Source organism: Mustela putorius, unplaced genomic scaffold (assembly GCF_011764305.1).
Source record: "Mustela putorius furo isolate JIRA1106 unplaced genomic scaffold, ASM1176430v1.1 tig00003988_pilon_pilon_pilon, whole genome shotgun sequence".
NCBI lineage: Eukaryota > Metazoa > Chordata > Mammalia > Carnivora > Mustelidae > Mustela > Mustela putorius.
Window position 1 is genome coordinate 14,957,758 of NW_025422127.1, and position 21,709 is coordinate 14,979,466.

At 39.6% G+C, this 21,709-nt stretch overlaps 1 protein-coding gene across 12 annotated transcripts in view; it reads left to right on the forward strand.

Moving 5' to 3' along the window:
• Positions 1 to 6,130: 6,130 nt before the first annotated feature.
• Positions 6,131 to 21,709, forward strand: part of WNK1 (WNK lysine deficient protein kinase 1) — a 148,842-nt gene continuing 133,263 nt past the window's right edge. For 11 of the 12 annotated variants that reach the window (XM_004773721.3, XM_013046412.2, XM_045071888.1 and 8 more), the window contains exon 1: positions 6,738 to 7,816. In XM_004773721.3, coding sequence (XP_004773778.1) covers positions 7,058 to 7,816 — 759 coding nt within the window. In that variant the 5' untranslated portion in view covers positions 6,738 to 7,057. Of the gene's footprint in view, positions 6,269 to 6,737; positions 7,817 to 21,709 lie in introns of those variants that run through there. The other variant, XM_045071886.1, reaches the window with a different exon arrangement.

Here is a 21,709-nt window from a genome sequence, read left to right on the forward strand (position 1 = left end):
ATGCGTGTGTGTCCATTCATCAGTTGATGGACATTTGGGCTCTCTCTCTCCATAGTTTGGCTATTGTTGATAATGCTGCCATAAACATCAGAGTTCATGTACCCCTTTGAATCTGTATTATTGTATCTTTGGGGTAAATACCCAGTAGTGCAATTGCTGGGTCCTGGGTATTCTATTTTTAACTTTTTGAGGAACCTTCATACAGTTTTCCAGAGTGGCTGTACCAGTTTGCATTCCCAACAACAGTCTAAGAAGGTTCACTTTCTCTGCATCCTTGTCAACATCTGTTGTTTCCTGAGTTGTTAATTATAGCCATTATGAAAGGTGTAAGGCGATATCTCATCATGGTTTTGATTTATATTTCCCTGCTGATGAGTGAATTTGAGCATTTTTTCATTTGTCTGTTAGCCATCTGGATGTTTTCTCTGGGCAACTATGTATTCTTGTCTTCTGACCATTTCTTAACTGGATTATTTGTTTTTTGGGGTGTTGACTTTGGTAAGTTTTTTATAGATTTTGAATACTAACCCTTTATCAGATATGTCATTTGCATATATCTTCTCCCATTCTGTAGGCTACCTTTTAGTTTTGTTGATCATTTCCTTCCCTGTGTAGAAGCTTTTTATCTTGATGAAGCCCAGTAGTTCATTTTTGGTTTTGTTTCCCCAAGTCTGGAGATGTGTCTAGTAAGAAGTTGTAATGGCCAAGTCAAAGAGGTTGCTGCCTGTGTTCTCCTCTAGGATTTTGATGGATTCCTATCTCACACTGAGGCCTTTAATCCATTTTGAGATTATTTTTGTGTATGGTGTAAGAAAGTGGTTCAGTTTCTTTCTTCTGCATGTTGCTGCCCAGTGTTCCCAACACTATTTGTTGAAGAGACTGTCTTCTTTCCATTGCATAGTTTGCCTCCTTTGTTGAAGATTAGTTGACCATTGAGTTGAGGATCCATTTCTGGGTTTTCTATTCTGTTCCACTGACCTATGATCTGTTTTTGTGCTGGTAGTATACTGTCTTGATGACTGTAGCTTTGAATACAGCCTGAAGTCCAGAATTGCGATGACTCCAGGTTTTCTTTCTTTTTTTTTTTTCAAGATTGTTTTGGCTATTTGGGGTCTTTTGTGGTTTAAGACTGTTACAGTTCTGTGAAAAATGCTGGTGGTATTTTGGTAAGGATTGTATTAAATGTGTAGATTGCTTTGGATAGCATAGATACTTTAACAATATTTATTCTTCCAAACCATGAGCATGGAACATTTTTCTGTTTCTTTGTGTGATCTTCAATTTCTTTCATAAGTTTTTACCTCTTTGGTTAGGTTTCTTCCTAGGTATCTTAAGGTTTTTGGTGCAGTTGTAAATGGGATTGATTCCTTAATTTCTCTTTCTGCTTCTTCATTATTAGTATATAGAAATGCAACGGATTTCTGTACATTGATTTTGTATCTTGTGTGACTTTCCTGAATTCATGGATCAGATCTAACAATTTTTTTGCTGGACTTTTTCAGGTTTTCTACATAAAGTACCGTGTCATCTGTAGATAGTGAAAATTTTACTTCTTCCTTGTTTATATGGATGTCTTTTATTTCTGTTGCCTGATGACTGAGGCTACAATTTACAGTTCTGTGTTAAATAATAATGGTGAGAGTGACATCCCTGTCTTGTTCTTGCTCTCAATTTTTCCCTGTTGAGGATGGTGTTAGCTCTGGGCCTTTTGTACATGGCCTTTATGATGTTGAGGTAAATTCCCTCTCTCCCTACTCTGTTGATTTTTTTTAAATCAAAAATGGATTTTGTCCAATGTAATGCTGTATTGTATGCAATATAGTGCTGTCCAATATAATGTCCAATGCTATATTTTGTCAAATGCAAAAGCTGATATCTGAAAGGCTAAAAGAGTTGCTGGGGATTTGCCTTTCATATTCTATTGTATTTTTCAAATTGTCTGCAATGAGTGAGAATATATTGGGAAATTCATACAATATAGATAAGAGTATTCCCCAGAAGTAATCCTGCTTTTCATGTTGGTGTATACTGCCCATACTTTTATTGTGTGCATTGAAATACATATAGAAACAAAATTTTTAAAAAATACAACATATGATCTAGTACATATTATTCAGCAACTTGAGTTTTTCACTTACTATTTTTATGCCACCACATATATATCTACCTCCTTCTCTTTTCCTGTTGCATGATGTTCCCAAAATTAGATATACTATAGTTTAACTACATGCAGATTGTTTCAATTTCTTGTTATAGGCAAAGCTATAGTGGATCTTCTTATAGATATTTGTTAGTGCATATATGCAAAGTGTTTCTAGATGGCAGGGAAGGGAAGGGAAGGGCAGGACAGGGAAGTTTCCCAAGAAGTGAAGCTGCTAGCTCGAAGGCTGTGCACATTGTACATTTCAGTAAGTAGTAACAAATTACCCTCAAAAAAAGTTCTTCTAATTTATGCTATCTTTAATAGCATCTGAGTTCTCTACACCTTTACCTGTACTTGATATTTTAAATGCTTAAAAATTTTGCCAATTTTATAAGGGAAAAGTATATATCTTGTTTCAATTTGCATTTCCTTAGTTACTGAGTTTCACCATTTTAAAATTTAATTTAATTTTTTAAAAAAAGATTTTATTTATTTACTGACACAGAGAGAGAGAGAGAGATCTCTCTGTGTAGGCAGACTCCCTGCGGAGCAGAGAGCCAGATCTGGGGCTCTATCCCAGGACCCTGAGATCATGACCTGAGCTGAAGGCAAAGGCCCAACCCACTGAGCCACCCTGACGCTCCCACCATTTTTTTAAAGCTTATTTTTGTCATCTGGATTTCCTCCTGTGTCAATTGTCCCCTTTTTCTATAGGATTGTATTCTTTTGTGATTTAAGGTGTTATTTATATATATTTTGAATGTTAGTCTTTTGCTACACAGGTTTCCAAATTTTTTTGTCAGCTCATTGTTTGTGTTCTATTGAACAGAACTGTCAATTTTGAAATAGTCAAATATTTTTCTTTATGTTTTTTGGGTTGTTCTTTGATGTCCCTTCCTATCCTGTGTTTTCCTAGACTCTTAAAATTCTCAGAGCTTATTTTGAAAAGTGAGTCTTTAAACTATGTGAACACTAATTTTGTGAAGGGTGAGGGGTAGATATTGAACCTAACTTGTTTTTCAAATGAATAACTAGTTATCCAAACACTATTTAACCTTTCTCCTTTGACATGAGATGCCATCTTCCTCATATGCAAAATTCCCATCTATACATAAGACTCTGTATTATTTTTTCTGTTTCATTGTCTATGCTTATCTCAATGTCATATAGTTAGTCTATAGTTTTATAATGTGCTTTGATATAGGGCAAGTTCTACCTTCCCCAATATTTCATTATTAATAAAAAAGGTTTAAAAAAAGTCTCTTCTTCATTGTTTAACTGCCTGGCTCTTCCTTCTTCCTTGAGTTCCACAGGACAGCCAGGTAAAATTAAAAATATCCATGGGGGGGCACCTGGGTGGCTCAGTGGGTTAAGCCACTGCCTTCGGCTCAGGTCATGATCTCAGGGTCCTGGGATCGAGTCCTGTATAGGGGCTCTCTGCTCAGCAGGGAGCCTGCTTCTCTCTCTCTCTGCCTGCCTCTCTGTCTACTTGTGATCTCTCTCTGTCAAATAAATAAATAAAATTTTAAAAAAATATTTCCATAGGCATGGGAAACGAAAGGAGACAAGAAAAGAAATGTTCTCAAGATGGTATTTTTCCCCCTATACTTCAAGAAGCTACCCTGTGGATTATGCCACATACAAAAATAAGGTAGATTTTGTATGTTCAGCCACTGTCTAAATCAAAGCTGTTTCTGATTTCATTATTAGCCAGACACCAATGGCAGGGACCATGTATACATAAATTGTGAGTTGATGGGAAATAGAACCATGACTCAGTTTGAGAAAATGAACAAGGACTAAAGTGAACAAAGAACATGGGTAGAGACAATAAAATACTGGGGGTCCACCTGTCAGGAGCTAAAATCTCTGAGCTTAGCACATCCATGATATCTTGAGTTTTTTCTGCTGCTTCTATTTATTTGATGTTTTATATAGATTACAGGGGGATCCATTCTTTATTTGATCATTGAAATGACAGAGAAAGGGAACGTACTATTAGGGATATTATAGTAATAAGTAACAGAAAATATCTTGTTAACTGGAAGATGGTAAACATTAAAAAAGGAACTTGGCAAATGATAAACAGTTCAAACTTTAAATCCAACCACCGTACACAATATGGCTATATTCAACATAAAGTTGTACCTGTTTTCATAGTAAAGCTAATGTTATACTGGTAGGAGAAGTTGTCAGGTGGGCAAGGGTGGCTTTACCTCAACAGCTAATTATTTACAATGAATTTAGTTGTTTGTTGTTGAAAAAAAATTTTTGATAAGGCATGACTGTCAAGGACCTTGATAGTATGTACTCTAGTTGCCCTTCCTGAATTCATATTTTAAGGTGTTCATATTCTGTCAGCTTCATGAAACCTAACAACCTTTCTTTTTAGAACCAACAAACTTTTTGTAAATCTGAAAGTGTAGCTTTTGAGGAAAAAAAATTGAAACATAGTGTAACTATTTTACATATCAGATGAATCAATATAAATTATAAAGCAAATCTTCTCTAGCTGGAGTTTATCCCGATAAGTTGTGGGCATTTTCTAGGAAGCTGGTGCTAACGAATCTTCTGTCAGGTTGCTTCCAAACTACTCATACTCTTAGTGGGGCGCTGGGCTAGGAAGTGTGCTTCTGAGTTCGTTCGATAGCGGGCGCTGATCATAGGCGGGAGCCTATGGACGCTCTGCTGCGTTTGCGTTCGTTTAAGATCTTCCCGCTCTTACGGTGGGCTAAGAACTTTACTTTTAACTGCCATCTGACTGGTCGGGCTTCCCACTCTGTCTGGTGCCCCCTGGTGCTCATCACCCGTACAATCTCGAGTAGTTGCGAGGAGCAAAGGGGTCCAGATAGCCTAAGGATGCTTTCAAGAAAAGCATTCCATTACTGTGAACCACCTGGATCTAGTTTTCTTCTATGTCCAAAGCCACGTATAAATTACATGTGTACATTCATGTACATCTAGAGAAACGGGATGTTGTTTTACTAAGCCCTCAAGCAAATGAAAGATGGAAATGAAGCTCAACCGACTACATAACAAAGTCAACTCTGCTCTTTCAAGTTTGTGGTAAAAGACGCAAAGATCTCTTTTATCGAATCCTCTTTCACCGCATCGTTAATTTTTTCTGGTAAAGCAAAGGATTCGCTATGATCCTGGCTTTCAGGAGGGCAGCCCGTCTTTGAGAGCCAGAATATCTATCCTGGGGCTGCAGCTGAGAGTGTGGCCTTAATTGTTATGGAAGGGAAGAGGAGAGGAGGTAATACTCTCTGTCTCCTCCCCCAACCCATTTAATCACTATTAATCCCATGCACAATCTTCACAAAATTTCTTTTACCCTTATGGAAGGAGTCTTCAGCCCCTCTGGCTCTCTGGGCTCAGGTTCTGGTTCTCTTTGCTTTGCTTTCCTCCTCCACCCCCACACCCTTACAGTCACTCAACACTACTGCGGCTCTCTCCATTAAAGATGAACAACAGATCATCTTTCATCGCATGGCAACCTCTTAGCGCTCTCTCGCCTCAGCAGAGCATGATGGGAGTGTCTCCTCTCGTTGTGCCTCCTTCTTTTTTTTTTTTTTTTTTTTCCTTCCGGCCCTTTTCCCACAATTAAACCCTAAATAATGATTTTCCTAGCTAGCGTTTAAGGATGGGGTTTAGCGACCTACGGTGACGCTCCCATCAGCCTTCCAGAGGGGGCGGTTTCCAAAGAAAACTACAACTCCCATGAGGCATCAGGCTAAAGCAACCACAGAGCATCACGGAAGTCGTAGGCTCCCTCCTTCCCAATCTCTTCCATGCTTCAAAGGCGAAAACTACAAATCCCAGAGAACCTCGGTACTAGCACGGCTGCGCGAGAGCCCCGAGAGCCGGGTGGGGGTGGGGCGCCCCGGGCGGCGGGGGGCGGGGTCCGAGCGGGCTGTGTGGAGGCTTCAGACTCCCGGCGCCATTTAGCGCGGAGAGTTTCCCCGGCGGACGCGGCTCTCCACACTCGGCCACTCTGCACCCCCATCTTCGGTGATAGAAAGCGCCTGGTGGGGGTGACTACTTACTCTCCCTAACCCCCGTCACCCAATCCTCTCGGTCTCCTCTCCTCTCGGCCCAGAGAAGCAGCGGAGCTCGGGCCCCGCGGTGAGCGGCCCTCCCCTCCCCACCGTTCCCTCCCTCCGTCAGCCCCCGGCACCGGCCCGGGAGGAGACGGGGTTTGCCAGGCCCGGGGCGGGCGGGGAGGCCTCGGGGAAGGGGGGGCCCGCTCCTCAGGCACCGAGGCTTCGAAGCTTCGGCCCTTCCTGTCCGGGCGATGGGCGCCCTGTGAGGCTGGTCCCCCTAGCTGGGGGCGCGTGTGGGAGGAGGCGACCGACTGACTGACCCGGAGCCCCCGGGCCGGCCCTCCCTCGCCTTTCTCGGCCCCTCCCACCCTCGTCGGCTCTGGGACTGCCACCGCTCGGGAGTCCGCGCTCGTCCGTTCCTCGCGTTGCCGCCGCCCCCGGGGCCTAGCCTGCTCAGCCCGGGGAGCTGGAGCCGCCGCTGCATCCGCCGCATCCGCTTCGACTCGGTGCCGGCTCCTTGCCCTGCCCCTCATGACTGCGGCGCCTCTGCTATTCCAGGCTTCCCGGCCGCCGCTCGCCGCAGGATGGATGCGGACCGTGAGGCGCTAACCCCCGTGCCTCAGCTCCTCGACCGCCCGCCGACGAGCCCGCCCCGTGAGCCGCAGCAGCCGCCGCAACTGGGCCCAGTGGCCCGCTCCTTCGGGGCGGCTTGTCAGTGCTGAGCGAGGAGCCGTCCGGGCGCATCCGACCCCGCCGGGAGCCGGAGCCCTCGTAGCGGGAGCCGCACCCCGCCGCCGCTCTGCGGGCTGGGCCCCTCGCCGTCTCTTCATTCACAAGTCCGAGCCCGCTCGCCTCGCTCCTCGGACCGACCATGTCTGGCGGCGCCGCAGAGAAGCAGAGCAGCACTCCGAGCGCCCTGTTCCTCTCGCCGCCGGCGCCTTCCGCCAAGAATGGCTCCAGCTCCGATTCCTCGGTGGGAGAAAAACTGGGCAGCGCGGCGTCGGACGCTGGGACCGGCCGGACGGAGGAGTACCGGCGTCGCCGCCACACTATGGACAAGGACAGCCGTGGCGCGGCCGCGACCACGACCACCACGGAGCACCGCTTCTTCCGCCGCAGCGTCATCTGCGACTCCAACGCCACGGCGCTGGAACTGCCCGGCCTTCCCCTTCCTCTCCCCCAGCCCACCGCGTCGGCGGTCGCGCCTCAGAGTACTCCGCCGGAGCCGCACCGCGAGGAGACCTTGACCGCCACCGCCGCTGCCCAGGTAGCGCAGCTCCCTCCTGCCTCTGCCGCCCCCGGGGAGCCAGCCGGCGCGGGCCCTGCCGCCGCGACAGCCCCCGGCAGTACCAGCAGAGATCGCCAAGTGTCCCCGCCCAACCATGTGGGGAGCAAAGAGGAGCCTCCGTCGGCCAGAAGCGGCAGCGGCGGCAGCAGCGCCAAGGAACCGCAGGAGGAACGGAGCCAGCAACAGGATGACATCGAAGAGCTGGAGACCAAGGCCGTGGGAATGTCCAATGATGGCCGCTTTCTCAAGTTTGACATCGAGATCGGCAGAGGCTCCTTTAAGACCGTCTACAAAGGTCTGGACACTGAAACTACTGTGGAGGTCGCCTGGTGTGAACTGCAGGTATAGCCCCACTTCTTTATTTTACGGTGGTTTGGACCTACATTTGGCTCGGTGAATCCAGTTGATTGAATTTCTCTTCTACAGGTCATTCTCTTAACTGTTCGCTTCCGCGGGGGCGATGGGAGAGGTGGGAGGCCAACTTTTGAAAGAATTGAAAGTAGAATTTGGGGCATGACCAACGTAGGATAAGAATTACTGGTAGCCAAAAAGAGGTTTGCTACTAGAGGGGAGTGATGAAAATCTTCTTAGTACAAACGCTTTACCTACTTGTTACTCTTTTAGTGTCTGGCAGGAAACTCGAAGTTAGTGGGAAAGTTTCTGAGTTTGCATTTCAGTCTCACAGGAGGCTCTGCACTGTTGAGCTGCTGGTGTGTTACATGCGAGTTTCCATGCCTGAGATCAGGCTGTACTTTTAAAGAAAGAACGACCTTGTTCCTGAATGACCTTACTTGGCCTATATCTTAGTTGGTGATTGCACAGGCATTTAATATAAACTATGAAAAAGACTTTCTTCTCTGGATAAATGCCTTCGTACTAGAAAGGTACAGTAAGTGTTTGCTATTGTCCCTCTTGATGATGCTTAAGCTTTTTGGTAGCTAAGAGTTCTCTGACAGCATAAATTAAAACTAGTAAGTCTTCATCCCATTCACTATACAGTGACTAGTACAAGAGCCCATGTAAAACTGTGTAAGTGCTTTGAGAGTTGTAATGTCACTATGGTTATTTTAAACTTGTTATGAAAGGTTTTTAAGTCAGTCTTTCCCAAGAGTCCAAAGGACTCACAATGCTTTGCTTTTAACCTCTCAGGGAGGTTTTCATGGTGTAAATAATGGTGTGTCATTCTGGTTGACAAGTATATTCTATGTTTAAATAGCCAGGTTTGGGCAACTTGTTGTTTGACCTATAGCTGCTTGATTGAATGTTGCCCTCATCTGGAAGTGAACGGAGGTTATTGGAGGAATCAGAGTTAGACTGAATGAAAAAGTCAGTTACAGTATACAGGAAAAATGCCATTATTCATATTCTTCTTGTCAGGAAAATGGACCGAGTGGATCAAAATAGGATATGAAAATGACCGAGTAATCTAGGAGTTTATTTTATCCATGAACTAATATGTTAACACTTAACCCTTTGAATGCCATCTTCCAAATGACCAAGGCCATATCAAAAGTGAAGGGAAGTCAGTGTGTGGAAGGAAGTGAACTTAAAAACTGACAAGTTCTTTAGGAACATAATAATTTCTTAAGTTTTACAGTAAATGATATAGAACTTCTAAGGCATTGTGAAATAAAAACTAATCAATTTTGTGGTGGTTTATATGGGCAAGGGTGCAGGCCTTTTTGAAAAAAATCTTGTCAAACTATAACTTTATTCCTGTAGGTCAGTCATACTCAGAAACGTAGTTCTGATTCCTTTTGGTTTACAGGCAAAAATTCTGGTTTACATGAGAACACTTTTTTTTTTTGCTTTTGTACTTGGGGTGCCTATTGCTGCTGATCCCTGGATTTTACTCTTTTTTTTTTTTTTTAAAGATTTTATTTATTTATTTGACAGAGAAAGATCACAAGTAGGCAGAGAGGCAGGCAGAGAGAGAGGGGGGAAGCAGGCTCCCTGCTGAGCAGAGAGCCTGATGTGGGACTCCATTCCAGGACCCTGAGATCATGACCTGAGCTGAAGGCAGAGGCCCCAACTCACTGAGCCACCTAGGCGCCCCTGGATTTTATTCTTTTGTAAGGTTTTACATTTGAAGAGGTGCTTTATAGATCAATATTTTTTTAATTGGTTACCTTACTTTCTTAAGACTGGGCCCAAGTAAATTTTGAGCACTTTATGGATTAATTTTGTTAGTTTCAATGATTTAACTTTGAAGATTAATCAGAATGTAATGTGTGTGTTTTCCTTAATTACCGGGAATTTTTAAATGATTTTACTTATTTATTTGAGTGAGCATGAGTGGACAAGGTGGGGGGGAGGGTCAAAGGGAGAGGGACCTGCAGACATCGCCCCTCCCCCAGCAGGGAGCCTGTTGTGGGGTTGGATCCCAGAACCCTGGGATCATGACCTGAGCCAAAGGCAGCCAGTTAACCGCCTGAGCCATCCAGGCGCCCCTCACCTGGCATTTTTTTACTGTTCATTTATCTTGGAACTAATGATACAGTGGAAAAATCAGTTTGTCTAATGTCATAATAATTTTGTCTAAGCTTCTCAGTTTTTCTTTGAACTCATTGCTTTTTGGATTTTTGTTCTATATCTAGACTTGGGCATGGTCAAATTAAAGAATATCTGATGCCTTATGTATAATATCACCATATTATTTTTAAGCCAGTTGAGGATTTGGCTGTAGAACCAAATAAATCCTAGCTTATTGAGTGGTACCCTGCTTTAGAAACTTTCATGTGTCATTTGACCCTGTTTATATAATTTTTTTGTTTTGTTTTTTAAAATGTGGTTTTCCTAGCCCCAGGATCCTTAATAGCAGTAGTTGGGCAGCATTTTTGGTTTCTTGACCCAGGACATTTGTCTGATGTGTTCATTAGGTGAGTATTTGAGTTCTTATCTTCGGATACAAATTAAAGGACAAGTCAAGGGATTACTAAAGCATTGGGAAAAAAGCAAAGCTTTTTTCACTGGAAGTATACTCCTGACATACATACTTGTCTGTAGGAAGGTAGGAGAAATACTGTATTCAGTTGTTGAGTTAAAAATCTTAGTGTATTGAAATTGTAAGAAATCATAGGTTATTCTGCCCAACTACTTACTGGATAAATAAAGAACCTGAAATCATGGAGCAGGTAAATGACTTACTTAGACTGGTAAAAGACAAATTTTAAACTGGTTAGGATCAGGGCACCTGGATGACACAGTCGATTGGGCATCTGCCGTGGGCTCAGGTCATGATCTAAGGGTCCTGTGATTGAGCCCTGAGCTGGGCTCTCTGCTCAGCTGGGAGTCTGCCTTCCTCCTTCAGTATTCTTTCTTTCTCAAACGAATAAATAAAATCTTAAAAAAAAAAACTGGGTAGGATTTTTTTTTTTAAAGGTTTATTTATTTAACAGTGAGAGAGATAGCACAAGGAGGGGGAGTGGCAGAGGGAGAGAGACAAGCAGGCTCCCTGCTGAGCAGAGAGCCGGATATGGGGCTCAGGGCTTGATCCTAGGACCCTGAGCTCATGGCCTGAGTTGAAAGCAGACTTTTAACTAACTCACTAGGCCACCTAGGAGCCCCCCAAAAAACTGGCTAAGGTCTAATGATTTGGGAAATGTTAAAGCATTTGTAGTTTAGTAGATGCTGATTAGTACATCTCAAATGAAGCAGTTGTATTTTGGTGTGGAAGTCACGGTCAGATTTCTTCAGAATTCTATAACCATATCAAATTCAGTACTTTGGTTTGGGTATTGATTTTATCAATTCAAATGTGTAAATAGACTTTTTTGGGATGGAGAATGAGGGAATGTGGTATACAAATCAAATTTGTTTCCATCAGGCTAATTTTTAGAGTCACAGTATGCATAGTTACCTACTAAAACAAGTATCAATTCCTAGTAAATAATATTAGTTAATACTTTGATACCATAGGATCTTAAGTCCTAACTTTGGTCTTTTAAGATGTAGGTTTCTTTACTTGATTTTATTAGGCAAATGATGTACCTTAATTTTGACACTCAGTTGCCTTGGTCAGAAAATGTTATTCCTGGACTTTGCAGAGTTTACATTGCTTTTCTATGTACGGAGCTTAGTTTTTTAAGAAATGTAGCATAATTTTTTAATGAATATGTATTTATACACAGATTTGTAAATGATTTTACTTCACTTTAAGTACATTCTCCCCAAATTGCTTCTGTAGAGTTCGCTTGATAATTTGATACTTTGTGTATTCACTTTGTATATTGATGAGATTGTTTCCTGATCAACTTGGAAGGGGAAGTCAAATTTTGTTTAAGCTCCAGTGTTCTCAGTGTTTGCTTTGCTCTGGGTTCTTTTTGTTGTTGTTGTTAATTAAGGGTCATGTCTCATCATGAGTATGATATTAATTTTTTTGAACTTAATTTTCTTTTTTTAAGTTGAAGTGTAGTTGACACACAATGTTACATTAGTTTCAAGTGTACAGGTTTTTATTAATGTTTTATAAAGTTTAGCAATGCTGCAGAAATGTGATATGGTTCTGTGATTTCTTTGCTTTAGTTCTTAACATAACTCCTGAACTGACTCTTCCATTTGAACATTGATGTGTTTTTTGCTTTTATTTTTTACATTTGTGCCAAATTCCTTGTTTTTCAGGATAAGAATCTTCAGTAATTTTTCAGTCCCAGAACAAGATTTCAGGGAATAGTCTTTGGAGGTTTTTCTTGTTTATTTTAAAGTCTCAATCACTTATAAGTATGGGCAACATTGAGATAACTCAAGTGTTGCTGCTTTGCAAATTAAAGAATTATTGGTAACTTAAAATGTTGCAAAAGAAAAAAAAAAGAATTATTGGTAACTTGTTTGAGGTAATCCTTTTTCCCTCCTAACGAGACAGTGCGATTCAAGACAGCATAATTTTGGTTAGGTATGATTTAAACTCTATGTAAATTTATTGCTGTAGGAAGTAATTTTTGTGGTACAGGAATTGAGAATTATATTTAAGTTGACTTTTCAATGCTTTTCTTAGTGTTAAGGGTTTAAATGTTTTCCTTTTCTTTTACTTTTTTCCCCTCACCTTAAGTATCTTAAGTATCACAGTTATTCCTAGTGTAAGGTTGATTTTGTGTAAAACAAATGAGGAATCTCTTGTACGGTGATTGAGTTCATTTCTTGATATTTATGTTTTAGTGCAAGATTCCGGTCACTGAAAGTCATTCTGCTTAGTCTCTATGGAAACTTTGAACTAAAACTGAGCTCCCGTTTTCAGAAATTACTCTAAACCTGTTATTTGGGTTTTCTAGTAGCTCTTAAGTTTTTTTAGATAAAGCTGTAAAAGCAAGAGTGGTTATGCTCAAATTATAATTTCTGAAAATGTTAGTATAACATGAAAAAACTCATAATAGTTACTAGGTTTTGCTGTAGCAGTTCTTTGTATTTATTTATTTTTTGCATCTTGCATTTTATTTGAGGAATTTTTTGTTTTTTTCTTTTTTTCTCTTTTCTTAACAGGACTACTGTAGTGTGCAGGCATAGGTGAGACTTACTATGCCTGACCTAAATTTAGGTTTGAAGAGGGCATTATTTTCTGCAGTGTAACATAGTCATTAGTCATTAAGAACATAACTGCCTGAATTCAAATTCTGACTCTGCTAATGATTGTGTCACTGGGCAACTTCTGTGTTAGTTTTCTATTGATAAAATGGAATGTAATAAGAGTACCTACTTTATAGAGTTGTTGTAACAGCTAAATGAATTATATAAGTGTAAAACATTAGGGACAGGGCCTCGCACATAAGTATTAACTGTGATGATACAGCATATTTTTAGGTTGTCCTTTTGAGGATATTTGTGAACATTTTGTTTGATTTGTCTATTCTTAAGCTTGAAAATTCATGTAGCAAAACTCTTACTGTTGCTATCATTCTTTTGTGGGAACTTTGGAGTTGAACATGTTGTCATCAGTGCTTTGAAATTCTTTAGCTTTACCTGACTCTGCCTAACTTTGTAATTTTATGACCTGTCACTTTCTCAAATGCCAGCCTTTTTGAATTATTACCTTCCAGAATTTGCTGAGATCTTTTTTCTTTTGGGATTCTTAAGGTGTTCTTCAGAATGATTCGAAATTGTTTATATTCTGTCTCCTTAACTAGTTCTTGAGTTCTTTGAAGATATAAGTAGATTCTCAATATACTTTAATAAATACTATGTTCTTTTCTAAGTTAGAAATAGTTGTAGAACATTAGGTTCTCTGTTACTCAATTATCTGACTCTGAGTAAGGAACTTAAATTTGTAATGCTGATTTATTATTAGTAATAATGACTTAACTGGATTGCTGAAGATAACTGAAAACCTATGTGAAGGTATTTTGTAAAGTGTTATAGATAATAAAAGGATAATGGTGTTTTAAAAAATCCATATTTTAAAGGACTTATGTTGTCACTTGTTACAAATTGGTGGGATATTTTAAACTTCTTAAAGTTGGTCTTTAGGACATGCAGTAGAAAATTGGGGAAAAGGCACTGGAATTATAATTGAGTTTAAAAAAAGCTGCATTGGAAAGATGATATAATTCCTTTTTTCACTACTTTATTTAGCTCTGTAAGAGTTAAAAAGCAAAATTTTAAAAGTCTGTAAGAGAATAGCACCCAGATTCTAATATTGACAGATTCTTTCCTCAATCCCCACCCTTTCCTAATTGACCTCAACTGGATTAACCCAAATAAAAGTTAGTAAAAAATAAAATACAGTTTCTACTTAGAAAAAAAAAAGTTGAGTTTTAGGAGCTTTTTGGTTTTTCAATTTTAGGAGTTTTATCAAATCTTAAGACAAATGGGAGAAGCTTTTCAGACTGAAGAGAAGTTGCCAGAAGCTCTTCTTTAGAGTGCTTTTATTTGGGAGAGTGTGTTGTCTTTATCAGGTGTAGACTTAATATTGTGTGTACTTTTTTTTTTTTAAGATTTTTATTTATTTATTTATTTGACAGATAGAGATCACAAGTAGGCAGAGAGGCAGGCAGAGGGGGACAAGGAAGCAGGCAGAAGGGGGGAAGGAAGCCGGCTCCCTGCTGAGCAGAGCCCAATGTGGGGGCTCCATCCCAAGACCCTGGGATTATGACCTGAGTTTTGGCAGAGGCTTTAACCCGCTGAGCCGCCCAGGCGCCCCTTGTGTGTACTTTTTAAAAGGTTGGTTAATGATAGTCTACATGAGAGGAATGATGTCCGTAATTTGCTTGGTTTTGTGATTGACATAATTGATCCTATCTCCACCTTAATTTATATTAATTTAGATTTTTCAGATGGGCTTTATTTTTCTCTCTCTCTCTCTTTTTTTTTTTTTTTTTTTTGAGTGGGGAGCAGAGGGAGGGAGATAATCTTAAGCAGGGTTCGTGCCCACCACACAATTTACCTCACAATCCTGATATCATGACCTAAGCCAAAATTACTAGTTGGACACTTACCTGGCTGAGCCACCCAGGTGCCTTTCAGATGGACTTTCATGAAGAATTTGCTTTTTGGCATTGTGACTTGAATCTTGGCATTGCAAGATTGACATATTAAGTGTGTTATGCTAAATGAATGTGCTTAATGATTTTTTAGGAAGGAACCTTCAGGTAAACTGTCCTTAAAAGCAAATACAGTTTTTCTAGGAATTCAAGAATTCTTAAGAAATTTAAGAATTTAGGAATAATTTTTAAAGAGTGTTTAGAAATCTAGTTGGTATTTTCCTGTTAGTTAAGAAAAAATTATTTCTATAGAAATGTGCAGCCAAGCAAGGTTCTGCTTCTCAGAGACAAATGATTTTTTTTTGGTCAGTATGTGCATAGTGGATGGTCTTATGTTAATTAAACACAAACTAACACAAAAATACATAAACCAAACAGTGAGAGATGAAACTAATTAGTAAATCAAATCATTATTGGTGATCATTTTCTCTACTAATAGAAGTAAACAACTTGCTTGGGATAATGACGGGATCATTTTATTTTTTAAGATTTTATTTATTTGAGAGAGAGAGACCGTGAGCAAGAGAGCATGAGTAGGGGGAGGGGAGACAGATATATATATAAAGAGAGAGAGAGAGAAGCAGACTTCCTGCTGAGCAGGGAGCCTGATGTGAGATTCAATCCCAGGACTCTGGTATCATGACCTGATCCGAAGGCATGCCGCTTAACCAACTGAGCCCCTGACAAGATCATCTTAATGGCTAGTAGTTTTGTGCTAAATAACTTGATATATCCATTTCTATGGGGATACTCTCCTTGCTTGGACTGTTAGGTCATTGTGGATTAAGATAAATTTGGAATGCACAGGTCATCTCTTTAACATTTTGAAGAATTCCTAGCAATCATTATCATGTTTATATTTACATGCTCTTTGAATCTTCTACACACGCCTTCCACACAAATAAACTCAGCTATTGGCAGTGGAGAGTAACTAAAGAATTATAAACGAAGAAGGTAAGTAGATTTGCATGGTACTAATTGTGGAGAATGGGTTTAAGGAATACAAGGGATGTATAGAGTTTAGTTAGGGATATGAGTATGAGGTTTCTACAGCCTGAATGAGGGCAGTAGTAGAGAAAGGAATCTTCATATTTCGGAGATAAAATATTCAGAGTTTAGTGATGAATTGGCATTTGGAGACAAAAATGAAGCACAGATAAAAGGGTAGGAATAGATGATTGTGCTGTCAGCTGAGGGAAGGAATAAGAATTAGGGATTTTATTTTTGTGGGGAGAGGAAAGGCTATGGAGATACATTCAATTTGATACATTAAGCCTGAGGTACTTGTGAAACCTCCATGAAGAAGTTCATTAGGCACTGAATCTCAAAAAATAGGTCCAAGGTAAAGCTATAGATGCCCAAATGTCTATGTTAGTCATTCAGTCGGCTGAAATAATAAGAAATCATCTAGGGAGAGGATACATATAAATATACAGAGAAAAACAGAGTAAGAGACAGGGGAGGATAATTTTCCTGGGGCAGAATAGGAATAATTAGTGGGTGGGCAAAGGTAAAAAAGAACCCAGGGGTTGAACTAAATAGAACACTAGAAGAATGGTAGCATCAAGGGAATAAAATTTTAAGAAAAGAATGTAGTAGAGAAGTCCAATTTGCATAGTAGTAGTTTTGGAGAACAGATTTTAGAAGAACTAGAAAGGAGTTACAGAGATTAGTTAGACTTTGGAAATTTATCGCATTTGGCTATTAAATCCTTAACAAAATTCAGTATTATCTAAGAGAGGGGATGTGAACATGGGTAAATGTAAGTCACTGGTAACATCCTTGATTTATATACTATTCACTAGCCTCCTGTGGCTATTTAACTTAATTAAAATGAAATAAAATTTTAAAACTCAGTTCTTCAGTTACACTAGCCATATTTCAAGTGCTCAAAAGCCATGTGTGCCTGTCCTGTTGGATGGCACAGATGTAGAGCATTTACATCCTTGCAGGAAATTCTATGGGAACATGTTGTATCTAAATCTTGGGGTAACACGAGGGTGCGTGTGTGTGTGTGTTTGTGTGTGTGTATTTTTAACAGTTTCATTGAGATGTAATTTACACATCGTGAACATACAGTGTTGGGGGGCACCTGGGAGGCTCAGTTGGTTAAGTGTCTGACTCCTGATTTTGGCTCAGGTCATGATCTCAGGATTGTGAGGTCTGTTGTGCACTGGGTATGGACCCTGCTTAAGATTCTCTGTCTCCCTCTGCTGTTCCCTCACCTCTTCAAATACACACACCACACACATGCAGAGTATGTTGCCTTTATAACTTAAGTTACATATTTCAAAAATATATTCTGTATTAATGAAGTAAAAATGGTTGTTCCTTTTTTGGGGAAGAGCTATATAAAGGATGTTATCACAAACTCACATTTACATGCAGAATTAACAGATTAACATTTATGTCACATTTGCTCCAGGTATTTGGTACTCTTACAGTTTCAGAATAGTGGAGAATTTGCAGTGGATTTAAGGGAATAGCTCAGGAAGGTTAGGAACTAGAGATAACAGAGTAGGCTATTTCTCTTATTCAGACTAGTTTGAATGAGTATGGGGCACGAAAAATTGGCTAAGTGGAAGGCATGATCAAGGATGAGATTTATAGATAAGCAAGGAAAGGTCTTTAAAACTTGAAGCATTGAAATAAAGTATTTTCTCTGCCTCGGTATCTATCTTAAGGTTTTGTTCTAAGCTAATTATTTTAGTTTTGGTTATTTTTTGTGGATAGTTAGATTTAGTCCAAATAAGTTTTCATGTTTTCTTACTTCATGCTATTTATCAGCTAATGCCCAGAATACTTATGAGAATACTCATTGGAAGGAATGTTCTGGTTAAACAGTTTTTTTCTCTCCTATAATCACTGGCCCTCATGTTTCATTTACGTAATAGTATGGTGATATATATTTTTTAAGTGAGCATCTCTGAAATGACCATTTTTGTGTTTCACTTGAAGAAACAGCCAGATTTCAATTAAAATTTTATTACAAGAAAGATTCTGAATTACTGCACTGTTTCTAGAATGTGGTAAAAAATGGACCTTTCTATAACAAAAGCCCCAAATACTGCATACCTTTCTTTAGGCCTTTTTTGCAAAGTGTTCCTTGCTAATTAATCTGGAAAGGTATTAATAATAACTAAATACTATCTAATGAGAGCTTCTTTTTGTAACAGGCACAGTACAAGGCAGATATTTTCTTAATTTTATATTTGAAGAAACTAACTTAGGTTTAATAACCAAAGATCATGGCATATCTTCTTCTTTCCACTGCAGAATACTTCAGTTAAATCAGGAAGAATTTGAATTCTTGTAGAATTCTAAGTCCTTTTGCTTTATTTACTAATTATAATTCATCATTGAGCATCTTACACCTTTATATTTCACTTTATGAAATAAATCTCTATTTAAATGTTCTTTTAAAAAAAAAAAGAAAGAAATGTTCTTTTAGCCAGTATTTATATGTAGATTCTGTAAGGAGGGAGATGACAGAGTCTTTTTAATTAACTTCTTGGTGCTTTCAGAGTTTTTTATTTTCTTTATTTTATTTTTATTTAAAAATTTTATTTATTTATTTGACAGAGAGACACAGTGAGAGAGGAGACCCAAGCAGGGGGAGTGGGAGAGAGAGAGAAGCAGGGAGCAGGGAGTCCCATGTGGGGCTCGATTCCAGGACCGTGGGATCACAACCTGAGCCAAGGCAGACACTTAAGGACTGAGTCACCCAGGTGTCCCAACGTTCAGAGTTTTTTAGATGCTATTTACATGCATTGGTTATCACAGACTTAAGTATTTAAGGTAAAGCAGTGTTATTTCTGTGGCCTGTGAGTATCAAATTTCCATCTAACAGATAAATTGAATGGCTGTAGTGTTAGTAGATAGTGTTGTCAATGGTCTTTAGAAACTTCTGTGTATAAAGATTGTTCATATTCTAGTATTACATTGTTAGTAAAAATTAATTAAATTCCTAAAATTGTTAGGCACCATTGCGATTTTTTTACTCAACCGGGAAAGCAGAATTAAGGATATTGGAGTACGTAATGAATAGATCAGCATTGTTAATTGTTATTGTAAAACTTCCATAGGACTTAGTTTTATTTACTTTAGAGATTTAAGTTATAGTTTGTTAGTTTAGTTCTTAATGCTGATGCTAGGAATTGACTTTTTTCCTTGATTTTTTATTTTTATTTTTTTTTTTAAAGATTTTATTTATTTATTTGTCAAAGAGAGGAGCGAGAGTGAGCACAGGCAGACAGAGTGGCAGGCAGAGGCAGAGGGAGAAGCAGGCTCCCTGCCAAGCAAGGAGCCTGATGTGGGACTCGATCCCAGGACGCTGGGATCATGACCTGAGCCGAAGGCAGCTGCTTAACCAACTGAGCCACCCAGGCGTCCCTTTCCTTGATTTTTTAAAAGAATTTTACCTCCCCTCCCCCACTGTGTACTTTGACATATTACATATACTGTTGAGAAGGATTTGGCTCTCTTGTCCGTATGAGCTCCAAGTAGAAGTCTCATTTAAATTACATAATTATGTTTTGAAATCCCCTGGAATGTTTCATTTATTCAGCATTGTTATGGGAATAAGATGTTATCTCACCTCTAGTAAGATTTCCAAATAAGTGAGATTTTCTTCTTGAAATATCAAAACTTTGTATTAATTTAGCAAAACACTTAAAGTGTATCAGTTGATATTATTGGCCTGTGTATATACCAGGATAGACTAATAAGCGTGTCATCCCATAAGACTGAATTCCTGGATGTTCTTTAGACTAAAATGGTTCTTTGAAGTCAGACAGTTCCTTCCCCTTTTATACCAGGGGTAATACATGTTTTGGCACATAAGATCTCGCCTCAAAGTGTGGCAGATTGTTCAAAATGTTCTTGTTTTGTTTAGAGTAACTGGGTCTGTAGGGGTTTTCAGCTTCCTTCTTTCATCCTAGGCATAGGTTTAGGCTTTTGTTGTCTTCCTTCAAGGTAAGTTGCGTTATTGTAGATGTTGAGGATGGGGGAAACTTCCCAGCCAGTGGACCTCCTTTAGGGCCATTTAAGTCTATCAGTTTCTAATAACGGCAAACTTGAAAGGCCTTGGAGTCTGCACACTTACCTAAGAAAGCCCCCTCCCCCTTTTTTTGCATATTTCTATGCACTTTCTCTTAGCTCAGTACCATTAAATATTATTGGTAGGGATGCTTTTATCAAGTCAAAATAGAGCCTGGTATGGACCTTCTCTAGGACAAAAGAGAATCTATTTGCCTCGATTACATTACTGAGAAGGGCCATTCAAATCGTTCTTCCCAGAACAAAGAAGATGATTGATGCTCAGGTGCATTCCTCTTTTCTGCTAGACCAAAAAAAAAAAAAAAAAAAGCCACCAACAATTTTTAAATGGTAGGATCTCAACTTAAATATTTGTTCTGTTTGACCAGGCACCCTGTTATATGGAGGTACTAGTTTAGATACTACTTTTGTTGGACAAATTGTCTGTGTTACATTAGTACCGGCATCTTTATCTCTAGAGATACTCCTCCGCCTCACATTAAGTGGAGGGGTGGGGCATAGTGATATTCTGCTGGGGAGAATCTTGACCATTTTCTATCCCTCTTGTAAGGATAGAAGTGAAACTTCCCTATTTGCCATAAATGCCACTACTACAGGCTTTCTCAGATCTTACTGTGTATGTACTCTGCTTGAATATCTTATTTAATGTTTTAAACATCTGTCATCCTTAACCCTGGTCACAAGATGACTTCTTTAACAACCAGTACTTAGCTAACTATTACACAACAGAAGTTTTTTCCTCTTGTCTTTATGTGATAGATATACTAATACCTTAAAAAAGCCTTTTTACTATGAAATATTTAACAGTTGTCCCAGATTGGGCCAGAAGCTGCCTTCTGTGTCCTTTTTATTAACATGCCCCTATCGTTTTTTGATGATGTTCTTAGTTTTTGCACAAAAAATGGACCAGCCATTTCTCCAAAGGAAGCCATTTCTCCAAAGGAAGCAGGTTCCTTATAGTATAGAATAGGATTCGGAAAGCAGTGTGTACTCACGGCTACTGGGACATCACTGTTACGAGATTTTTTAGTGAAGAGTTAGGAAGTATTTATATGTATGCATGAGTGTTTGTGCTCTTTTTCTTATAAGTGTATATATATAAATGTGTATATACACATTTAATATGTGTATATATCAAGTTCACATTGATAGATCTAATTCCAGTTCAACATAGAGTTCATTATAATTTTCCCCTTTTCCTACATGTATGCTTCCCTTCTCCAGTAGTGAGAAACTCAGTTCTGATCTTGCTAAATATATGGACGAATTTGCAGAGCTCCTGTTTATATGGAAGTGGCATAATAAGAAATATATATTTGATCTTTGCCCTGGCTCCTGACACAGAACTTGTAAACTTGGAATTTCCAGAGTGATATCTGCCGTCTGGCTGACTTTAGACTGTATCCTTTAGCATTAACTAGTAAGTAAACTGTTTGAGTTCTTTGAGCCATTCAAGCAAATTATCAAATGTGAGGACGTTGGTCAGAAGTATAGGTGGCAGTTATCCTGGGACTTGGAGCTATCATCTGAAGTGGGGGCACTTTTGTGGGACTGAGCCCTTAATCTGTATGCTTTGCACTAACTTCAGGTAGTTAGTGTCAGGAATGACTTCCAGAGAATTGAAAAATTTGTTGCTGGTGTGAGAAATCCCATGCAGTTGGTGTCAGAAGTATTGAGAGTAAAAATATGAATATGAATATAACCTCTT